We start from the raw sequence: 21,389 nt of genomic DNA on the forward strand, positions 1-21,389 counted from the left end.
GACAGGGCGTCCTGATAATTTGACAATCTTTATTGTTCGTGTCGTTGGTCATTTTTAGTGCTTTATATTATTTTTATATAATATTTTCTATCAAATTTATATAAATTTCCATTCTTGACCTTGTATCTAATTAGTAGATCCGACACAGTGTTGTTGGTTTTAGTGCTCTCTCTCTCTCTTTCTCTCTCTCTATATATGTACGTGTATATATATATATATATATATATATATATATATATATATATATATATATATATATATATATGATTGCGCCCATGAGAAAAGGGTGCTTATGGCATTTTTACTAAAACAGAGAAATAACGTCATAAAGATGTGACGTTGCTGAGTGACGGTGAACGTCAACGCAGATTTTTTTTTACCACGTGTTTACATTTTGACTCTAACTTTAACTAAATGTGAATATTGATAATTAAAATTATTTTTCAGTCGTATATTTAATTCTTGTCTGAATATCTATGTCCACCGGTTTTAATAAAGGTATGACAGCATTTTATTCGAGATCGGTTTCTTTACTAGTAAAGATCGAGTTATGCAGGTACAGCTAGTATATAGTCTCTGATCTATAATTCATTTCTGTCAGAAGCTTCAGACAAGGTGATTGACTGGCGTGTTGAATATATGGACGAATGAATGCGATTTTATATATGTGGACCAGTTGAGGATACATGCTAGACACGGACATCATTATATTATCGCAAAGGATATTGATCCGCTCCACCATTCACAACATGCATTGAATCATCGGTGAATGTTGCATAAACTTTTGTTGTAAATTGTTTTTATGCGATTTTATTGTATTTGGTCTAAAATTGAAGCTCGGCTAGCTTTTAACAGAAAGGAAAAGCATAGTTCTTCTGAATAAGTCTCAAATCTAGAAAAATACACAAGAACGACGATAGCACTCTCTACCATCGGCTCATGCATTCACCTCTGTCGTTGGCTCGCGTATATCACAGTGATAAACACGAGAAATAGTGCGTTTGTTTAAATTCATTATAATTAAATGTCTGCACTAATGTTTCTCTTTTAAGGTAGGTATTTACTAATACATATATATCTATAACTATTAGTTTAATTTGAAATAATCCTTGGAAAGCCATGTTTTTACGTTATTTCAAAAATCTTGACTTGAGCCCATCGCGGAGGTGTCTGAGAGAGAAACGAACGACAACTCTGCAAGGGAGATTGCGACGATAGTAGACGAGATATCAATTTCTATTAGTTGTATTTGTTTGAATTATTTTAATACGCGCAAGTACATTGAAGGGTGGTTGTTAGGTCATAGTATATATAGTGTTGGTCAGGTGTGAACTGGTCATCGACGAGCATTTAATCAACCGAACACGTTTTTATCTGTAGCACTTATGAATGAGTTAAATTCTAGCCACGTGGGCGAGGAGCGGGTTATTCATGCTGTACCTCAAAGTGAACGACCCGGCTTAACACAGAGTTCTAGAGACGAATTTACAACTGAAGATGCACTGGACATTTTCTCTGACAAATTAGAGAGGGCGTTAAGAAGACAAAAACAAGAAATTGTCAGCAAATTGAATTTAGCTCAGAGGACAACGGAGAAAAAGGTACCTGACTTTAAATATCAAAGCAATAAAATTCAGTTTGAATTCAACGCAGATAGAGAAAATGACATTAAAAAAGCAATAAACTTGTTGGAAAATAACAGAATAGAAGCTGCTAATGAAATTTTGAATTCTACGGTTTAATCTCTTGAATAAAAGAAACAAAATTGTTCGTATTGCTGATAAATATGGTTGGGATGTTGTACAAGAATATCAAGATGATCCTATCACTGATGATCCTGACGATGCTACTAGGCTTCGACAAGCTATTTTCAGAGCAAAGAAAAGAAGCAACAAGAAACCTTACGAGAGAACAACACGTGTATATCCTGGTCAGGAAGTGCAGCCCTTTCCGGGACAGTTTTTTCGTTCGTATGGGCAGGATCTTGGACAGAGTTTCCCCAGAACAGAGTACGGAAGACAGTCGTTCTATCAGCCTTTCACACAATCTCAACAAGGGTACAGAAAGACAACCTCAGCTACTACAAGTAACAGCGGAGCAGCAGCTAAGAACATCTGCTTCTACTGCAATAAATTCGGACACTGGGCCAACAAATGTCCAGAGAGAGGAAGCGGAATTTCCACTACAACTTCCGCAACAACAGACATCAAATAATGACTTGGCGAGCACTTGTTCTTTGTATGCTAATGTATGTGAATTTGAAAATCCTAGTTCAGTTAGGGTTAAAGGCAATTTAAAGAAACGGGTAGAATTTTGGAAATATCATGTAGGTGCCACGGATTTTATCCTGAATGTTATAGAATATGGCTATTTCATTCCATTTTTAAAGTTACCTCCAACAGCATGTCTCAATAATACCAAATCTGCATTTCAGCACAAACAATTTGTTGAATGCGCTATTAATGAGCTCTTAGTTTCAGGAATAGTAGAGGAACAGAAGACTAAGCCTTATGTAGTCAATCCTTTATCTGTGTCGGTTAATTCCACTGGTAAATGCAGATTGATATTAGACCTTAGGCCTGTTAATCAATTTATTGAAAAGAAAAAAATCAAAATTGAAGGAGTTGGTAACGCATTACAATTGGTGGTAAAGAATGGATTTATGTACAAATTTGATTTAAAGTCAGGGTACCACCATGTAGAAATTCATGACTTGCATCAAAAATATCTTGGTTTTTCATGGAAATTTGGAGATCAAAACAGGTACTTCATTTTTAAATGCTTACCTTTTGGTTTGTCAAGTGCCCCATATTTATTTACAAAGTTACTTAGACCTTTAGTTAAATTCTGGAGAAGCAAAGGTTTTAAATCCATTGTTTATCTAGATGATGGATGGGGTATTGCCGATGATTATCATACTTGCGCAAAAATTTCTTGTGAAGTTAAAAAGGATTTAATTGATGCAGGTTTTGTAATCAATGAAGAAAAGAGTGAGTTTCAACCCAAACAAGTCATTAAGTGGTTAGGTTTTTTATGGGATACTAATTTTGGAACTCTTTCAGTACCTGATGATAAACTTTTGAAATTTCAGAATGATATTGAGTTCATTATCAAAAACAAAAGTAATGTTTCAGCAAGGCAGCTAGCTAAAATTACAGGGAAAATTATTTCATTTTCTTTTAGCCTAGGTAACATCTGTAACATTATGTCTAGATATTTACATATAGCCATTGCAGAATGTGTATCATGGAATCAGATTATTTTATTTAATGAAAATATCAATACTGAAATTAGCTTTTGGTTACATAATTGTAGATCTTTAGCCAGTGTGTTATTTTGAAAGTGACAAACGTCCCGAGCAGATTTTATATACAGATGCTAGTGGCAATGCAGGAGCAGGTTATTCTGTTAAGACAAATAATTCATTGGTTCATTACATGTGGACACCTGAACAGAGATGTCAAAGTTCCACATGGAGAGAACTTAAAGAAGTACAAATTACTGTAGAGAGTCTCAAAGAAATTTTATGTGATAGGTTGGTTAAATTGTATACCGATAACAAAAATGTAGTTAAGATCGTTGAAAAAGGCAGTATGAACCAAGAATTGCAGAGTTTATCAATATCAATTTATTCGATTTGTTTGCAGAACAAAATAAGTTAGAGACCGAATGGATTCCAAGATCTGAGAATGAAATTGCAGATGCGTACAGTAAGATTTTTGATTTTGATGATTGGTCAGTGGGTGATCACATTTTCCAGTTTCTTAGCAAAAAATGGGGGCCATACGATTGCGATCTATTTGCAGACTGTAAAAATAAGAAAGTAGAAAAATTTTATTCCAGATTTTGGAATCCTGGAACATCAGGTGTAGATGCTTTTGGGTTTGACTGGTCAACAGGTAATAACTGGATAGTACCTCCTGTAAATTTGATTGTAAAAGTGATTAAACATTTGATTTTGTGTAAAGCAAGAGGTACTCTTATCATTCCTAGATGGCAGTCTGCACCTTTCTGGCCTTTATTAGTTAAGTCATTTTCTGGAAATTTTCAAAATTTTGTCAAAGAATGGCTTGAATATCACAAGCCTCGTAATTTTTTCAGGAAAGGATCTCATGCAGAGAGTGTGTTTGCTGAGCCGCAGTTTCAGAGTAATGTTATTGTGCTTTATATAGACTGTTCCGAATTTTGAAGTTTGCGTTATTACAAGGCTTTAATAGACAATGATCATGATGATGCTTTAGTTTATTGGAAATTGTGTAAATAATTTTGAACAGCGCAGTTTGCCTTGATGGGGCATTTGTGATAAAGCCTTAATGGGGCTTTGTAATTTAGCCTAGATGGGGCATTTGTGATTAAGCCTAAGTGGGGCTTTTGTAATTTAGCCTTGATGGGGCATTTGTGATCAAGCCTTAATGAGGCTTTGTTAATTAGCCTTGATGGGGCATGTATGATGAAGCCTTAATGGGGCTTTTGTAATTTAGCCTTGATGGGGCAATTGTGACTTAGCCCTAATGGGGCAATTGTGACTTAGCCCTTAGGGACATTGTGTAATTTAGCCTTAATTGGGCATTGTGAATAAGTTTCATAATCCATAATGGTATTGTAAATTAATTTTTTATAAAGCAATATGATTAAGGATGTGTTCATTAGTTTTGATTAAGAACGGACTGAAAGTTGTTTGGTTTTTCGTTTTCATTAAATAGTCATGTATATATGATACTTATAAAGTAACTTTAATTTTTTTTTAATTTCAGCTTAAATGTAGTTTTTCGCATTGGAAAGAAATTAAAGAGATCCAAGATCCTAGACTCAAGGACACGGTACTCAAATGAATGATATAGTATTGAATAGTAAGAGTGAAAACACGTATAAAAATACAAAAATTATTTTTTACAGTTTAAGTCCTGGTGTGGAAAATTTCAATTTCATGCGTTGCCTGCTACACCCTCTACTGTTGCAGTTTATTTATCTTACTTAATACAAAAGCAATCCTCAGTTGCAGTCATTAATGCGGCATATTATAGTATTCAATGGACACATCATATTAATCTTTGTAATAATCCTTGTTCAGGCAGTCTTGTACATTTGATTTTAGAAGGAGGGAAGAGACTGTTATCAAAACCTGTAGTTAAGAAGAAGCCTATTACACCTGAAATTTTAGGTAAAATTATGGATAAATTTCCGCAGTTAGAAAATCTATATCATTCAAGACTGGTATGTATGTTGTTAATAGGTTACGCTGGTTTTTTAAGATATGATGAACTTGTTCACATTAGAATGTGTGACATAAATTTTCATGAATCAGGTTCACATGTTGAAATAAGAGTTGAAAAAAGCAAAACGGATATTTTCAGACAAGGTAATATTGTTGTTATTGCGAGAACAAGTAACAAGCTTTGTCCAGTTTCTTATCTTGAAAAATACATATCATTTGCTGGTCTTGTTTTTCAGTCTAATGAGTTTATTTTTAGAGCGGTTACCTTTTTCAAAAAGGACAATGTTTACAAGTTATGTAAATCAAATAAACCTTTGACTTATACTAGAGCTAGAGAGCTTCTTTTAGATGCTCTTAAAAGTGTCTGTGTGGATTTCAAAGAGTACGGTTTACATAGTTTAAGAAGTGGGGGAGCAACTGCAGCAGCTAATAATAATATTCCAGATAGACTTTTTAAGGCTCACGGCAGATGGCGTTCGGAGAACGCAAAAGATGGATATGTTTCGGATAGCTTAAACAATAAACTTGCTGTTACTTTGAATCTTGGATTATGATGTCTTTAATTTCTTTTGCAGGTTAATATATTCAAAACCTTTGTTGTCGAACTGGTTGATAGGCGCTCAACACATTCTATATTCTGTTGTTTATTCTCTAAGATACTTAGAATAGAAATATTTTATGTTCGGATGAGTGAAACGAAGGAGAACATAAATCAATTTCTATTAGTTGTATTTGTTTGAATTATTTTAATACGCGCAAGTACATTGAAGGGTGGTTGTTAGGTCATAGTATATATGGTGTTGGTCAGGTGTGAACTGGTCATCGACGAGCATTTAATCAACCAGTTTCGAACACGTTTTTTTTTTTTTTTTGAATTATTGATAAAATGATGTATAATTATGACATGCTACATTGTATTTTGTAGATTGAAATTGGATATACTTGGGCTCTACATCCAGTGCATCGCTAATTAAATTCGCGTGTTTATGTACATATATGGCGAATAAACTGGTTGATAGGCGCTCAACACATTCTATATTCTGTGTTCTGTTGTTTATTCTCTAAGATACTTAGAATAGAAATATTTTATGTTCGGATGAGTGAAACGAAGGAGAACATAAATAGTTTTCAATAAATAAAAACAAGAGAGATAATCCGAGGTATTAGAGAGGTACCAAAGAGGGAATTTCGTTGCAAGTGTACATAGTTTTTTCTAAACATTTCAACTCGCGTGGGTTTGCTCCCCGATTATTAAAAGAATATAGTTTATTTGACAACAGCTCAAAACACGTTTTAGTTGTTATTAGATTTTTTTTTAAATAAATATTTTTGTACTGTTTTGGAGCAATCCTCTAGAAAAAAAAAAGAAGAAGAAAAAGCAAAATAAAACTAATACTCTCCATTTTTTTTTTTAAATTTTTTTTTAACAATCTTTATTTAATTTAAAAAAAAAAGCCCGAATCTTAAAAAGTTAATAATCATTAATTTCAGCACATTTAAAATGTTTACTTTATTTGTTTCTTAGTCAGTTTGGTCGTGTTATGTTTTTGATTTTGTTTTGACTGAATATTTTTGTTTCTCACATCCACTTTCGATATTGTTTTAAGCATTTAAATGTAACAAAAACTGCCATACTGCCATACGAAATAAAATATTACTTTAAAGAAGTCTATGTTTTAAAATTGATATGAGAGATCTAAAGAAAGAGAGAGAAAAGGGGGTTACATTGGACCCAATTTATTACATGTAATATATGTATAAAGAAATGTGAAACTTTGGTGAGAAGATGGATTTTCAAAACAATTTAATTAACAAAACATGAAATGAAATCCCTGTTTTCTAAACTATGCCTATAAATTTTCAGGAACTCAAAAATTTAATTCTTTGGTACTCGTTTAATGCGTTTATATGAAGGTCAAAGGTTTAAGTATCATCTGCATTTTTTTTTCACTGTAGTCAATATGATCTTTGTTATTCATAATATCTACGCAGTATAAGTCTTTACAGTCATATCATTACACGTAATATTGCTTAGTATTGCTTAACTTGCCTTAGAATTATGTAAACGTATTTTTTTATTCTTAATTTATATGTAAAATAATGCTTTTAAATTATATTAGTTTAATTCAGGTTTTATTTTTGTGCATGTAATAAAATACTACAAATATACTGCACAAAACATGAACATTATGTTTGCAAGGTTTTTATTTTGGTGGCAGACATGGGGGATGGGGACATTTTGTATTACGGGGACTTAACTCTGACAGATGTAAAACTTTACAATGCTAAGCATATCCATGTCTCTGGCATGGGGCCAGACTGAAATTCTTTAAAACTTCATTTGGATTGATAACAGATTGTTTTATTTATAAAGCTTCGTCATAACTCACATCAGAATTTCATATGAGAAAGAAACTGAAGGGGGGGGGGGGGGTTGAAATTCTGAAACCATCAATTAATAACAAATATACCTCCATGTACCACTTTGCAAAAATCCGTCATTTCAAAACTCGTCCTTTGAGTCTGGAAATATTACGTACATGTAACAGACACACTTAACTAGACATGCACATTACAAGTCTGATTTCCAATTGAATATAATTAAAATTAAACTATAAATTACACAGCGTGTTTCATTAAAACAACTTATATTCAATTTTTTCTGACTTATTTTTTGGATAATTTATTCGATTTAAGTAAATGAATAGATCGACAAATCGATTTAACAGTTGAACGAAATTCGGATTAATTCGTTTAAAATGATAAAGAAAATATCCTGAATCGATTATTTGTCTACTTCTAAATCATTTTCATTTTCGCAAAGTGAAATTCAATTGTTATTCTTCGGTGCTATTTCACTCATTGATAATAGTCAAGTTTCTACCTCCGGGCATGTGGAGTCCGGTCAATGATCGCTGATTTTTCATGAAAATGACAATGTTTATACATGTAATTATATGAAGAGAGATAAAGGTGCAAAAATAAATTGAAGAATAATTTCCCATTATTATTTTTAAACTAACTAGGTGGTTTAAATCGCTGTGTGTGTGTGTGGGGGGGGGGGGGGGTAGGCTTGCGCACCTTAAGAAAGCTTTTGAAAAAAGCTATTAAGCTCATATAAACTATAAGTATGCCATTAAACTTTTTAACTCCAACCAAACCACCCCACCCCATCCTCAAATAATCAAGTTATCACCACCGGAAATCCTGGAATTGCCCCTTAGTTTATTCATGCATGTGAACTGTAACTCATATAGTCTGTTAGTCTGTTTTACAAGTAAATAATCAAAAAATGTTCAATGCTGGAATTGAAAAAAGGGATATTAAAACAATGATTATTTTATTACCTTATGCAAGACAGAATTCCTTCCGAGTCTTTGTTTGAAAAGATTTTGTAGAATATTGCTTAACATGCAATGTATCTACAGCGTATCGACTAAATGTTCAAGTTAAATTGTTGAATATTTGTAAATAATTACATTTCACATTTTCTGTCTTTATCATGTTTATATTTATAGATAAAGAAAAAGCCAAATATATTTTACACTACCGGGTAGCTTCTAGATTACTATTGTTCCCAAAGACATTTGTTTATTTTCACCTTTGGGAAGATATATCAGATTTACTTATTTCACATGGCCGTTGGAAAGGGGGGTCGGGGGGGGGGGGGGGTGGCGTGCTGAATATAGAATACTATAGAAAACATAGATACCAGTTGTGTTCCCTCAATAATAATGCCTGATGACCCCCCCTTATTTTTTGCTTGTCAAGGAATTTTTGGTAGTTGACAGCCCCCCCCCCCAATGAGAATGTATTGTATGTGCCCCCCCCCCCCAATGAGAATGTATTGTATGTGCCCCCCCCAACTGAAATTGCTTCCTACGGGCTTGTTTCAAACAACAAAAAATTGACATCTTGCCCCATCGAGAGCCATATTTGAAATAAAATGACTTTCGAGTTAATCCTGTTTCTCCTATTTTCTATATATTTCCGAAACAATTCTTGTTGAGAAGTCACACGCTTCTGAGGAGACTAAATTTCCTGTCGTCCCAACATAAACGAAGTGTACAACAAACAACTCAAACATTCACATAATTCTATACCGTTGATGGAACTACTTATAACAACTATTTATAAATTTACAAGACAATGAATTAAAAAAAATGATTCTATACATACATATATTAGTAACGTTACAATAAAAAAAAATCATAGTCACGTTCACTCTGAAAACGTTTGAGGTTTGTTGACGTTGGTGCAAAAGAAACATGACGTCATGATTTCACTGTTGAAGTATCATTGATATAAATGAGGAAATAACATACTTAGAATTGACGTAGGACCATAAAAATTCAGATTTGACAACTCCTAACCTTGCTCTATCAAAATCCATGAAAAACTCAAAATGTGTAAAAAAAAATTGCCATAAGCACCGTTTCCTCATATATTCCTTATATATATATATATATATATATATATATATTTCTAAATATTCTGGCATTATTTTATTACAGAGTGTGATGCCGGGTTTTACGGAGAAAATTGTCTGAAAACTTGTAGCAGTCATTGTAAAAACATGACCTGTGATAAGGGCAATGGAAGATGTTTAGCTGGATGTGAGCCTTCATATTATGGCGATAGATGTGATCAAGGTAAAAAAATACGAACTGTCTATAATTTCTCGTTTTTACCACAATTATCGTAAAATATAATGGTGTAGTACATATGCCTTATATTAATGTAGACTTTAAAAAGTATTATAATTACATTTTTGGCTCACCTGAGCCGAAGGCTCAAGTGAGCTTTTCTGATCACTTTTTGTCCGACGTCCGTCTGTCTGTCTGTCCGTCTGTCTGTCTGTCTGTAAACTTTTAACATTTTCGACTTCTTCTCAAGAACCACTGGGCCAATTTTAACCAAACTTGCCACAAAGTATCCTTGGGTGAAGGGGATTCAAGTTTGTTCAAATGAAGGGCCACGCCCTCTTTCAAGGGGAGATAATAATTAGTAAAAAATGAATTGCATCTTTAAAAAATCTTCTTCTCAAGAACCACAGGGCTCAAGTGGGAGCATCCTCAGGTAGTGTAGATTCAAGTTTGTTCAAATCATGACCCCCGGGGGTAGGGTGGGGTCACAATGAGGGATCAAAGTTTTACATAGAAATATACAGAAAAAATCTTTAAAAATCTTCTTCTCAATAACAGCAAAGCCATGATGAGTCATATTTATATGGAAGCATTCTCAGGTAGTGTAGATTCAAGTTTGTTCAAATCATGACCCTCGGGGGTAGGGTGGGGCCACAATGGAGGATCAAAGTTTTACATAGAAATATATAGGAAAAATCTTTAAAAATCTTCTTCTCAATAACAGCAAAGCCATGATGAGTCATATTTATATGGAAGCATTCTCAGATAGTGTAGATTCGAGTTTGTTCAAATCATGACCCCTGGGGGTAGGGCGGGGCCACAGTGGAGGATGAAAGATTTACATAGAAATATACTGGGAAAATCTTTAAAAATCTTCTTCTCAAGAACAGAAAAGCCATGATGAGTCATATTTATATGAACAGAAAGAAAAGCCATGATGAGTCATATTTATATGAAAGCATCTTCAGGTAGTGTAGACTCAGGTTTGTTCAAATCATAACCCCGGGGGTAGGGCGGGCCACAATGGAGGATCAAAGTTTTACAAAAAAATATGTAGGAAAAATCTTTAAAAATCTTCTTCTTAAGAACAGCAAAGCCATGATGAGTCATATTTATATGGAAACATCCTTAGGTAGTGTAGATTCAAATTGTTCAAATCATGACCCCCGGGGGTAGGGCGGAGCCACAATGGAGGATCAAAGCTTTACATAGAAATATATAGGAAATAATCTTTAAAAATCTTCTTCTCAAGAACAGCAAAGCCATGATGAGTCATATTTATATGGAAGCATCCTCAGGTAGTGTAGATTCAAGTTTGTTCAAATCATGACCCGCGGGGATAGGGCGGGGCCACAATGGACTATCAACGTTTTACTTAGAAATATAAAGGAAAAATCTTTAAAAATCTAGAAATATATAGGAAAATTTCTTCTTCTAAAGAACTGCAAAGCCATGAATAGTCATTTTGATATGGATGCATCCTCGGGTAATGTAGATTCAAGTTTGTTAAAATGATGGCCCCCGGGGATATGGTTGAGCTACAATGGGGATCGAAAATTTTACATAGGAACATATAGGAAAATATCTTCTTCTCAAGAACTGAAAATCATGTTTTAATTAGTCATTTTGATATGGAAGCATCCCCAGGTAATGTAAATTCAATTTTGTTCAAATGATGACCCCTGGGATAGGGAGGAGACACAATGGGGGATCAAATTTTTACAAAGGAATATATGGGAAATTTTTTTAAAAAATTATCTCAAGTACTACAAAGCCATTTGTTATATTGACATGAAAGCATCATCATATAGTTAAAAATTCCCCTCCCCCCCCCCCGTAGTCTTTTTCATACTGAACTGATTTGTGCTTTTGCCTAGCCAATGTGCTCAGGTGAGCGATGTGGCCCATGGGCCTCTTGTTCATTTCAAGGTGGAGAAAAATGTACAATAGTTTCATTTGCAAAGGAATATCACACAGTGAGTGCTATTTTTGGAGTTTACATCGTCGTTACAATTGTCATGTTTGCTGTATTTATTTTAAGGTACTTAGAGTTTACACTTCTTTCTTAAAATTTGCTAGATTTATTCAGTCCATTTTAACTAACAATGCTAGGCGCTGAATCAGTTTTATTCGCTGGATTTAATGTTTGTGGCAAATTAAAATTTTTACCGGATGGCGTTGATGTAATTTCATGGGTAAAACTTACCAATAAAAAGTTCAATGAACATATTCATTTGCAAAATTATTGTTGGGGATTAAAAAATGCATATAATAAGACCAATGAAAAATACAAACATTGGTCTACCTCGAACAATGATTATTCACAGAAAATGTAAAAAGTACTATTATACCATCATTAGAATAAGTGACTTTTCCGAAGAACTAGTGGATGCATTTTCATTATTACAAAAAATAACAAGTTTATTGAATTAGGTAAAGTAGGGGAAAAATTGAATCCTTAACCATCGCTTTTTCTTCGGTATCATACTCATTAATTCTATATTATTTATATTGACATATTGTATATCCATGAAGTTATTTTCAAGAAGTTTTGCAAGTAAAACTGATTATTCCCTTTGTGGAAATGTTAATCTTTGCAAATGGACTAATCATTTGTTTCTTTTATGCAGAACGCATACTTTCAGCACATGTATAAAGGTCAACGATAAAAACATATCAATACAAATGGACGAAAAAGATGAGGGGAAATCAAATGCAACTGCAGAAAAAGACAGAGCTTTATATCAAGAACTGGGCGTGTTTGAAAACAAGAGTATATATCAGGAAATACATGTTAAGGTTAACGCTTATCAAAATCTTGATTTAGTCACAAATTAGAAAAATGTAGTAGATGACATGAAAATGGTTGTTAAAATTGAAAGTAAAAACTAGTATGTTTTTTTATTCTTTCGTGAGTAAATAACACAATATTTTTAAGCACATTCAAATTAAAAAAAAATATTTCGACTACGTGATGCATATAAAAACAATATTTTTGTTAACAAGCCTTTTGCTGCCTGAACTGGAATTACTCAATCATAGTGTTTACGGTATTTACAATGTGTGGAAATTAATGTTCTAAACAAGAATGTTGCAAATTTATCATAAATTAAACATTTCATAAATGCATCCTGAAAGATTATGTTAAGACTTTTTCTGCTGCATTTTGTTGTATTCGTTTCAAAACTTCAAGAGCGGTTCAACTATTTCATCAGAACTCTAGTTTTCATTAACCAAAAAAGTCTATTAATTTGCTTTTCTTAGATATTGGTGCCTTAAACTTGTCATGTATATGGAATTTGATGTGCTTATATTAAAGTTATATATTAACAAAATTTTTAATAGTGAGATATTGTAATACATTTGATAAATAAAACCTACATTTTAAAAGGTGTTTCAGTAAATACGCGTCGTAAGTACATGTACTTTACAGTGTGAGAAAAAGTGTTAACACAGATCGAGTGAAAATAAGTATAATTTGAAATATGTCAAATGCAGGGTACAGCAGTAGTACTCGTTCAGTGTTATCAATCTCCATCAATGTAAAATTTATTCTCTCTTTCAACATGATGTGTTCTATATTTTTTCCCATCATTCTTATGAGTTCATGTTCACGACGCAGTATTGTGCTGAATTTCAAATAAGACACAGCTTAAAGGGACAAACAAAAAACAGAGGGCATTGCTTCAACTCGTGAAATTTTAAAAGAAAAATAGCCCTTAACTAATAAAATAACTTCATATACTAAGTAGCAAATTCTTTATTTGTCCCCTGTTATTATTTATTTCCTGATTCATACTCTTTATAGGCAAACGATCGCAAATATTTGTAGTTAACAATATTCTGCAAAAATAAACTCAAGAAAGCCTGCATCTTGATGTCCTTTATCCTTTCTTAATCTAGCCAATTGAAAGGTTGAATTAAAGAATTAACGACAGACTATATGATTTCTTTCAACCAACAGTATTTAATAATGATTGTGTATTGTGAAATCAAGACAGTTCGAGTTTTAGACAGAGTTAAGTTTAAAAGTATAAATTGCCATATATGTTGCAATATATGTTTGTCATAAAAATAAAAGAATATATTCTGTTGTTGTTGCTGTGAAGCCCTCCCCCTTTCCAAAATTGATTTATACACATATTTATTTTTGTTAAACATTAACAAAATAATAATATTTTCGATTTTTTTTAATCACATGGTTATATAATCCACATTAATTTATAAGGACTAGCAAAAAAAATTGGCAATTGATATCAGAATATTTATTTTTAAAAAACATTATTCTCAAATATATGTTTGTACATCTAACTAAAAGGTTTTAAATGTTTTTAAAACATTTTTCACTCATTTCAGTCAAAATGTTTAGCAGATATACTAGTAAATGGAACATTTGCCATTCTTTCAACTCAATTTCTTTTTAGAAAATAAAGTTTGAAAAAAAATTAAGTTTTTTTTTCAAAGATATTTGTCGATAATAATAAAAGAAGAGTTTAACTCCTAAACTGCAAATATTTTTTTCGCAAAATAAATAATACAAAAATGTTCCATTTATTAAACTATATACTCCTAGCTGCAGAACTGTAGCGTTATGGTTTTATATATTAGTGTTTGACCATGGTCAAAGACTAATATATATAGAGGATATCAAAAAATTCTGTCTCACGAGTGAAATAAATTCCATATTCATCTACAAAACATTGAATTTTCTGTTTATTACATTTTCTTAGATTTTTCCCTTTGCCTAGAGCTGTCGTTACGTAACACAGTGTCATAGGCTGTGACGTCACAGTTTAGCGGTTGAGACGTTATTAATAGCTAAGCGCCTGCGAGATTGAAAAACGTTGTAAACATGGATTTTTTACGGCACATGTAACAGGCCAGGGATTTTTTTAAAAACGAAGAATCGTGAAAGGAAGGAAAGTTTTGCCGCACTTCTGATATTCTCACACTGTGAGAATACCATTTTGATATCCTTTCACACCGTGTCAGAATATCACTTTTATTCAGTAAATAAATTACAGTATTTCACTGTTAAAAATGTAATGAAAAACCATAATGCTACATTTCTGCAGCAAAGTTTCCGATGTAAAAATGCCCGAATTTGAAGAGGAAAATTCAGGAATTATTTTGCTTCAGCCATGTTTTGACGTGAATATTGCAAGACTTTCTGTTACTTTTGTATGGTCAGATGTTTATTGCATGAATAATAATACACATGTCAACATATTCTAAGTATTTGAAGAAAAATTGGAATTACAGTAGAACGTGGGTATCTCGAACACGGATATCTCGAATACCATGGATACATATTTACGTCAGCCTACGCAAAGGTTCGGGAAAGCTATTATGACGTCACGTTAAAACAATACAGATAAATCTCGATGAATAAATACTAAACGTTTTTTTTTTAAAAAACACACTCAAATACTTCGGTTTTTCATAAATATTATAAAGATAAATTCATGTGCAACTTATCTTGCCAAAATATCACTAAGAGTATGTAGAATGAAAGGTAGCTTGATCTTGCTGTACTTACTGAGATGACGTCATTTCTTAGTTTGACACGCAGTTTCTCTGTACTTGAGGATAAAGCTACTATCGTAGTTTGTAAAAATAAAAATAAATATAAAACAAGCTTAACTGGACCAAAATAAAGACATATTCTAAAATATATTAATCCACATTTTATTGTCAAACTAAATCGATAATATGAAGACTTTTTATATAGCCATACGGAGCACATTTATTCAGTAACGTGCTAGAATGACAGGTCCAGTCCCTCGAATATATCAAAAGTTCAACGATATCCGCTTCACTATAAATTCCGAACTTTTAAACATGTGAAGCTATTATACCTTCTATTTTGAAAAGTGCTGGGAGATGGTTTTGCAATGTTTATTTATTCCGTAATGTAATATTATTCCAGTGCGTATTACATCTATGTCTAGAGTTTATAGAACGACGGCTAAATTTTACATAATTTCTAGCATAAGGAAGTTGCTCCCAGCACTTATCTTGTTGATGAATGTGTCTCAAATAAAACATAATACATTTTATAGCTAAAAGATACCCGTATACATTTGAACTTTTACGATCTTTGTAGTAGTGCATAGATGTTCTAATTCTAAACCAGTCACGTGACAAACAACTGATGTCGCTTTTGCCAAGTTCAGCAGAGACCCGATATATACAAGTGCAACCATCACAATTCACATTCATCAAAGCTAATGCCGTTGAAAAAAATATAAAAATTGTATTCACTGTATCTGCATATATTAATTTAGGCATATATTTCATGGGCGTCCTTAATCTAGCTGCGTGGCATATGCTAACCTTTATCACTTTGTGTAATGACCGTGCCCTTCCAATCCTTATACTACTGTTTAACCTACGGTTTTTTTTTGTTTTTTTTTTTTTTTAATTTTTTTTTATATTATTATTAGTTTTTTTCCTATATGGGTACGTATATGAAACAACCGGTTTGCAAAATACTGTCTCTGGCCATTTTCAGCTGTTTCCGGCCCGATTTTGCTAGAGTGACTGCAGGTAACACTTTTTTTTCTTACAGTAGTCAACAGAAAAAAATATGCCACGTTTTTACTGAGTTCACTCTTACTTAAAATAAGCCACAGTCCATTGTTTGCCTGGATTTTTACCGTTCGTTGCTGCATAGAATATGGTTATTTCCACAGTCATGAAATTTGGGTTCGTCTTCTGAAGACATATTTAGGCTCGAAAGAGTGTTTACAAATAAGCACGGACGACCTTTAAAATGGATTAGACAAAGAAATGTACTCATTTATGTCTTAATTTTCACACCTTATACATTGAATCTTCATTAAACCATCTGTCATTAGCCTCCATCGGTTTCAAAGTTTGATTGTACTCCGAGCATCCTCTTGAGTACTGAATAAATTTGGAGACCAAAACCCAATATGTACATGTACATATTCAGTTGAATATGTAATGGATATATGCCGAATACTGTTCTATATGTAAAATTATCAGACTGTTTGAGGCCCGTTAGGGCCGAAAACAGTCTGATAATTTTACATATAGAACAGTATTCAGCATATATATATCTTACTCAAAACATTGCTATTTAAATGTCAAAAAGTTACCTGGAGGAGTCTGATAATTACACAATAGGAGTTCAGGCACCAATAGTTTTCTACCTAAAACCATCTAATAAGTAGACAAAAGAAAAGAGAATTTTTTTTTAAGACAGTAAAATCAGTGAGTGAACTCTTTTATTTCATTCATTCAATGGCAGTCGTTTGGCTTAGCAGGAACTATGGACGGTGGTCAGGTGACGAAGGATTTTTTAATGATTCGGAATATTTTTTTTTTATTAAGGGCGTTTGACATTGATACAGATACAGTGTTGGATGATATCTTCAAAATGCATTTAAAGTAAAAATGCGGATTTTTATCTAAAACTTTGATTGGATGATATAATGAAAATCTTGGGTTTTAAAAGTGCGGTATTTGGCGAACAAACCTCGTTAAATGAAGAGATTCGCAGACTGGTTCTTTATCAGAAATGGATTTAAATTGGCTTATTCACTGTGCTGTATGGAAAATGCTTTGCAAAAAAACACATGGAAAGTGTTACTTTTGAGGAAGGTTAAAACTCCAGTTTCTTCTTGGATTTGCTATTTTTAACAACTTAATTTCCTCGCGTTCGCTTTCCCTGAATTTTTTCTCCCTAACTTTTTTTGGTTTATGGACAAATTAAACCTTGATTCACTCTAGTTGTTGTTTTTTAACTACTGTCCGATTTTGTTATCACTGCCGTCCGATAATATATTATTGGACTGCTAATTATTATTATCGGACGGCTACAGGTAAATTTTTAGACAGCAAGAACAAAGGCATGACGTCACAGCAATGTTTTAATACTACATAAACATGGAAAGTTTGTGATGGAAAAGCTGAAGTAATCTTTGTCAAAGAATTTAGTGGTTAGTTGGCCTTAACATGTATAGGCAATAAATCATTTAAATAAAAAAAAAAACCGGATGTGGCAGATTCTGTGGTGTCCTTTTTTATGTTCGATTGGATATATCGAGTAGATACATAATGTATATTTATGAAAAGAAATAACTATTATTAATTGATAAAACGTTGTCAGTATATCTAAAAGTCTGGCTGATGGCCACAAAAATTATTTTTCTACATCGCATGAAGAAGTCCATGAACTAGTGTTGTCAACGAGTACCCGGTTAACCGGTTAATCGCCGAAAGATTCGAGTATCGGTTAGTAAAACTGCTACTCGGCTACTCTGATAAATAGACTTTTTATAAAGTAAATCAGTAGGAAAAAAGTAATTTTGTTCATAAATATCTCGCATTTTATTTACCATTAGATCTATTTAAAGAAGGCCAGCCTAGCGTTTCACCAATACGATCCATTTGTTTTGGTTAGTTTTTCACAGTTTAAATACATTATAATTGATGGCTTTGATTGTCAATGGGTATATAATATACACTTTTTTGAAAACTTGAGTTAATTATGATTATCTCAAATAAATCTGTTTGAGCTAGTCCGCAGTACAACATTAAAGACGATACCGCCACATGTATCAAAAGCATGAAAATATTTTTAAAAAAAAAAATGGCTAATTTTAAATCCGTGAGGTATTATTTATGTAAAATTGATACATGTATATAGGTGGGACAACAAATATGCTAAATTACTGCAGACTGAAATTTAACTCTGAAACCTGCGAAATATTAAGGACATTCCGCAAAATAGCCAACTATAACGGGGTGTTTGAGAAGAAATTTATTGAGAAGATATTGTGTGTTTGTAATTATAAATAAAATTCCCATGCAGTGCACTTCTGTTTTACAAATAAGATAAATATAGAACTTGGAATGACTAAAGATGACGTTACATATAGTGTATATTACAGTTACTAATGAGTGTGTACATCGCAAACAAGCATGCTTAGAGATCTAAAGAAAAATCATCCGAGTAATCGGTTACTCGATCTGAAAAGTTAGCGAGTAACCGGTTACTAAAAATCGTCCGATTTGACAACACTACTATGAACCCTTACCAAAAATATTGCCTCCCTGCAAACATTTGCTGCAAGTCTGCAGCAGATATTGCTGCAAACATGCTGCAATGAAGCTTAAGAAACCATGATAGCCTACACAACGCCTTTGTGATTGCAGCAAGTATGCAGCAAGCTTATAGCATACATTTTACCATGCAAATGAGGTTTTCTGCAAGTCTACAGCAAACATTGAATTTTCCAAATATGAAACCTTGTTGCTGCAACGTTATTGTTGACAAACCAATCGTGTTGAATCGTTCGTGTAACGTGCGAGATCGTGTAAATTTCGTTTTGTAAGTTTTTATCGGAATGTTATTTGTAAACGCAACGGAAGTACACCAAGAATGTATCACTTATTACGATAACGTCCGAGAGAGTTTTGGCCTGACGTAATAATCTCTCTCGGGTGTTATCATAATAGGTAATATATTCTCTATGCACTTCCGTTGCGTTTACCTAAGGATTTTTCAGCGCATTGACTGTAGTGCTGTTTAAGGAGAAATTGTGGGATTCTTACGAGAAGCAGAGTCAATCCGATAGCATGAACTAAGACAGAAATATATGTAGAGACAGTGTGAACCGACATTTTAGGTTAAAATGAAATAAATACATGTTTTTAAACCCAGAAAGACCAGTGGGGGTACAACGTAAACAAACCGGAGTGGTATACCTTTCTCTCTTACAATGTATAATGAGGTATTTTTGTGTGGAACGATTATTTTGGGGTTTTCACGATTTTTTCCTATAATACACGTGATGAATAAGTGTAATAAATATAATTTGTGAAAAAAAGGCCAACAAGCCCTGGGGTTGAATATCGGGGAGGGGGGGGGGTCCTGTCCACAGGTACCTGTGGATCGTTCGTGTAACGTGTAAGTTGTCAACAATAACGTTGCAGCCACTGTAACTTGCGGCAAACATTGCTGCTAACTTGCAGCAAACATGTTCAGTTATATTGTTTTAGCACATTCTTGTGTATGAGCAGCAATCCACCATACGTGTTTCAAATGATGCAAGATTCTAAAGTATGGTAGTCTGTCCGTATTTTACGGGACAATGTTCTCATACTAATGTAATATAAAATGTTTATTTCTGACAAATACAGAGAATCAAAGAACCATTGCTCATTACTTTATATTTGAAATTTTAAAATGTACAGTAACCGTTTCATGTAAGAAACAGACATTTATCATAATTGATTTAGAACCTTTAAATATATTAATGAAGCATACAATTGTGATATGAAATATTAAAATAAAGATTGAAATCCATAAATAGATTTGACCTTCATCAGTTACTTGATCATGCTTTTAAGAGATAATTGTTTCATATAAAAAAACAAAAACAAAATCAAATCTATAGAAGTAGAATAATAATATCTCACCAATCACATGTTGTGTATATGCCAAATTACACCTACATTAGGCTTTTGTGATGATTCAAAATGGTATATATTCCTAACAAAATACAGAAACATATACAACTTCAATTCAAACATTTGAAAATGGCGAGTTCTGGGTTTACCTCAGTACAATCTGCTTTTCCTTTGCTGATTTGACTTGTTCATAGTTCTTGCGAACTTCCTGCAAATATTGATATATTAGGAAACAAAAGAGGTGGGATCAGGGTCTAGGCCAGGATGAATCAAGAATGAACTACGCACGCTAACTCTCGATTCCTGCCTACATTTTACCCCCATCTTATTCAATATTAATGTCATTTTGGCCATTAAAACTTTTTGTTTGCAAAAAAGGTATCATTAGTAATTGATTTATAATTTAAAAACCAGCGTCAAAACGTTCAGTCCCCATCTTTACAACTCCTTTCATAAGGAGGATAGAAAATTTCATCCATTGAAATCAGGTTTTAAAACATCACCCATGAAATGGATAAATTACCCTTAAACCTTCAGCGTTTTTTTCCTTATATAACTAGTACCGATAAACGGTACCATTCCCAATGCCTAAAAACGTCATTTTTTCCCAATTTTGAGACAATTTTAAAATTCCCAATTCAACTGCCAAGCAACAGACTATGATGACATAGTATTTCTTTTTATATGAAACATTGTACAAGATGACATCGTATTTCTTTTTGTACGAAACATTGCACAAGTTGACTAATTGTTTCACTTCTGTTTAAATTGCAAGTAGATATTACGTAATATGGCGGGACCTGTGGTGTAGACAGCGTAGTGTAATACATTTTGACAAATTCAAAGAATGATAATGCGAAAACAAGGGACATTGATATGAAAAGCAATAAATACTTATATATGTATATTCTTAAAAACACGGAGTAATACGTAATGATGTTGGAAAAAAATACAAAATACGTTTCATTTTTTCAAAATGGCAGAAAAGTCTCCTTTGTTCTACTACGATGCTATTTTTCCCAATTGAACCGGTACCGGGTCCTTTGCCAATCTGTTGAAAAAAAATCGCTGACCTTTCCGTATGT

General features: G+C 32.9%; 1 protein-coding gene across 1 annotated transcript in view; it reads left to right on the top strand.

Annotated features, from left to right (window-relative positions):
* The first annotated feature begins 9,791 nt into the window (after positions 1–9,791).
* LOC133180170 (receptor-type tyrosine-protein phosphatase epsilon-like) overlaps positions 9,792–21,389 on the top strand; it is a 125,969-nt gene continuing 114,371 nt past the window's right edge. The window contains exon 1 of the mRNA XM_061314739.1: positions 9,792–9,867. Coding sequence (XP_061170723.1) covers positions 9,792–9,867 — 76 coding nt within the window. The remainder of the gene's footprint in view (positions 9,868–21,389) is intronic.

The sequence above is a fragment of the Saccostrea echinata genome, unplaced genomic scaffold (genome assembly GCF_033153115.1).
Source record: "Saccostrea echinata isolate AGI-Se365-2 ecotype Australia unplaced genomic scaffold, CSIRO_AGI_Sech_v1 ptg000006l, whole genome shotgun sequence".
NCBI lineage: Eukaryota > Metazoa > Mollusca > Bivalvia > Ostreida > Ostreidae > Saccostrea > Saccostrea echinata.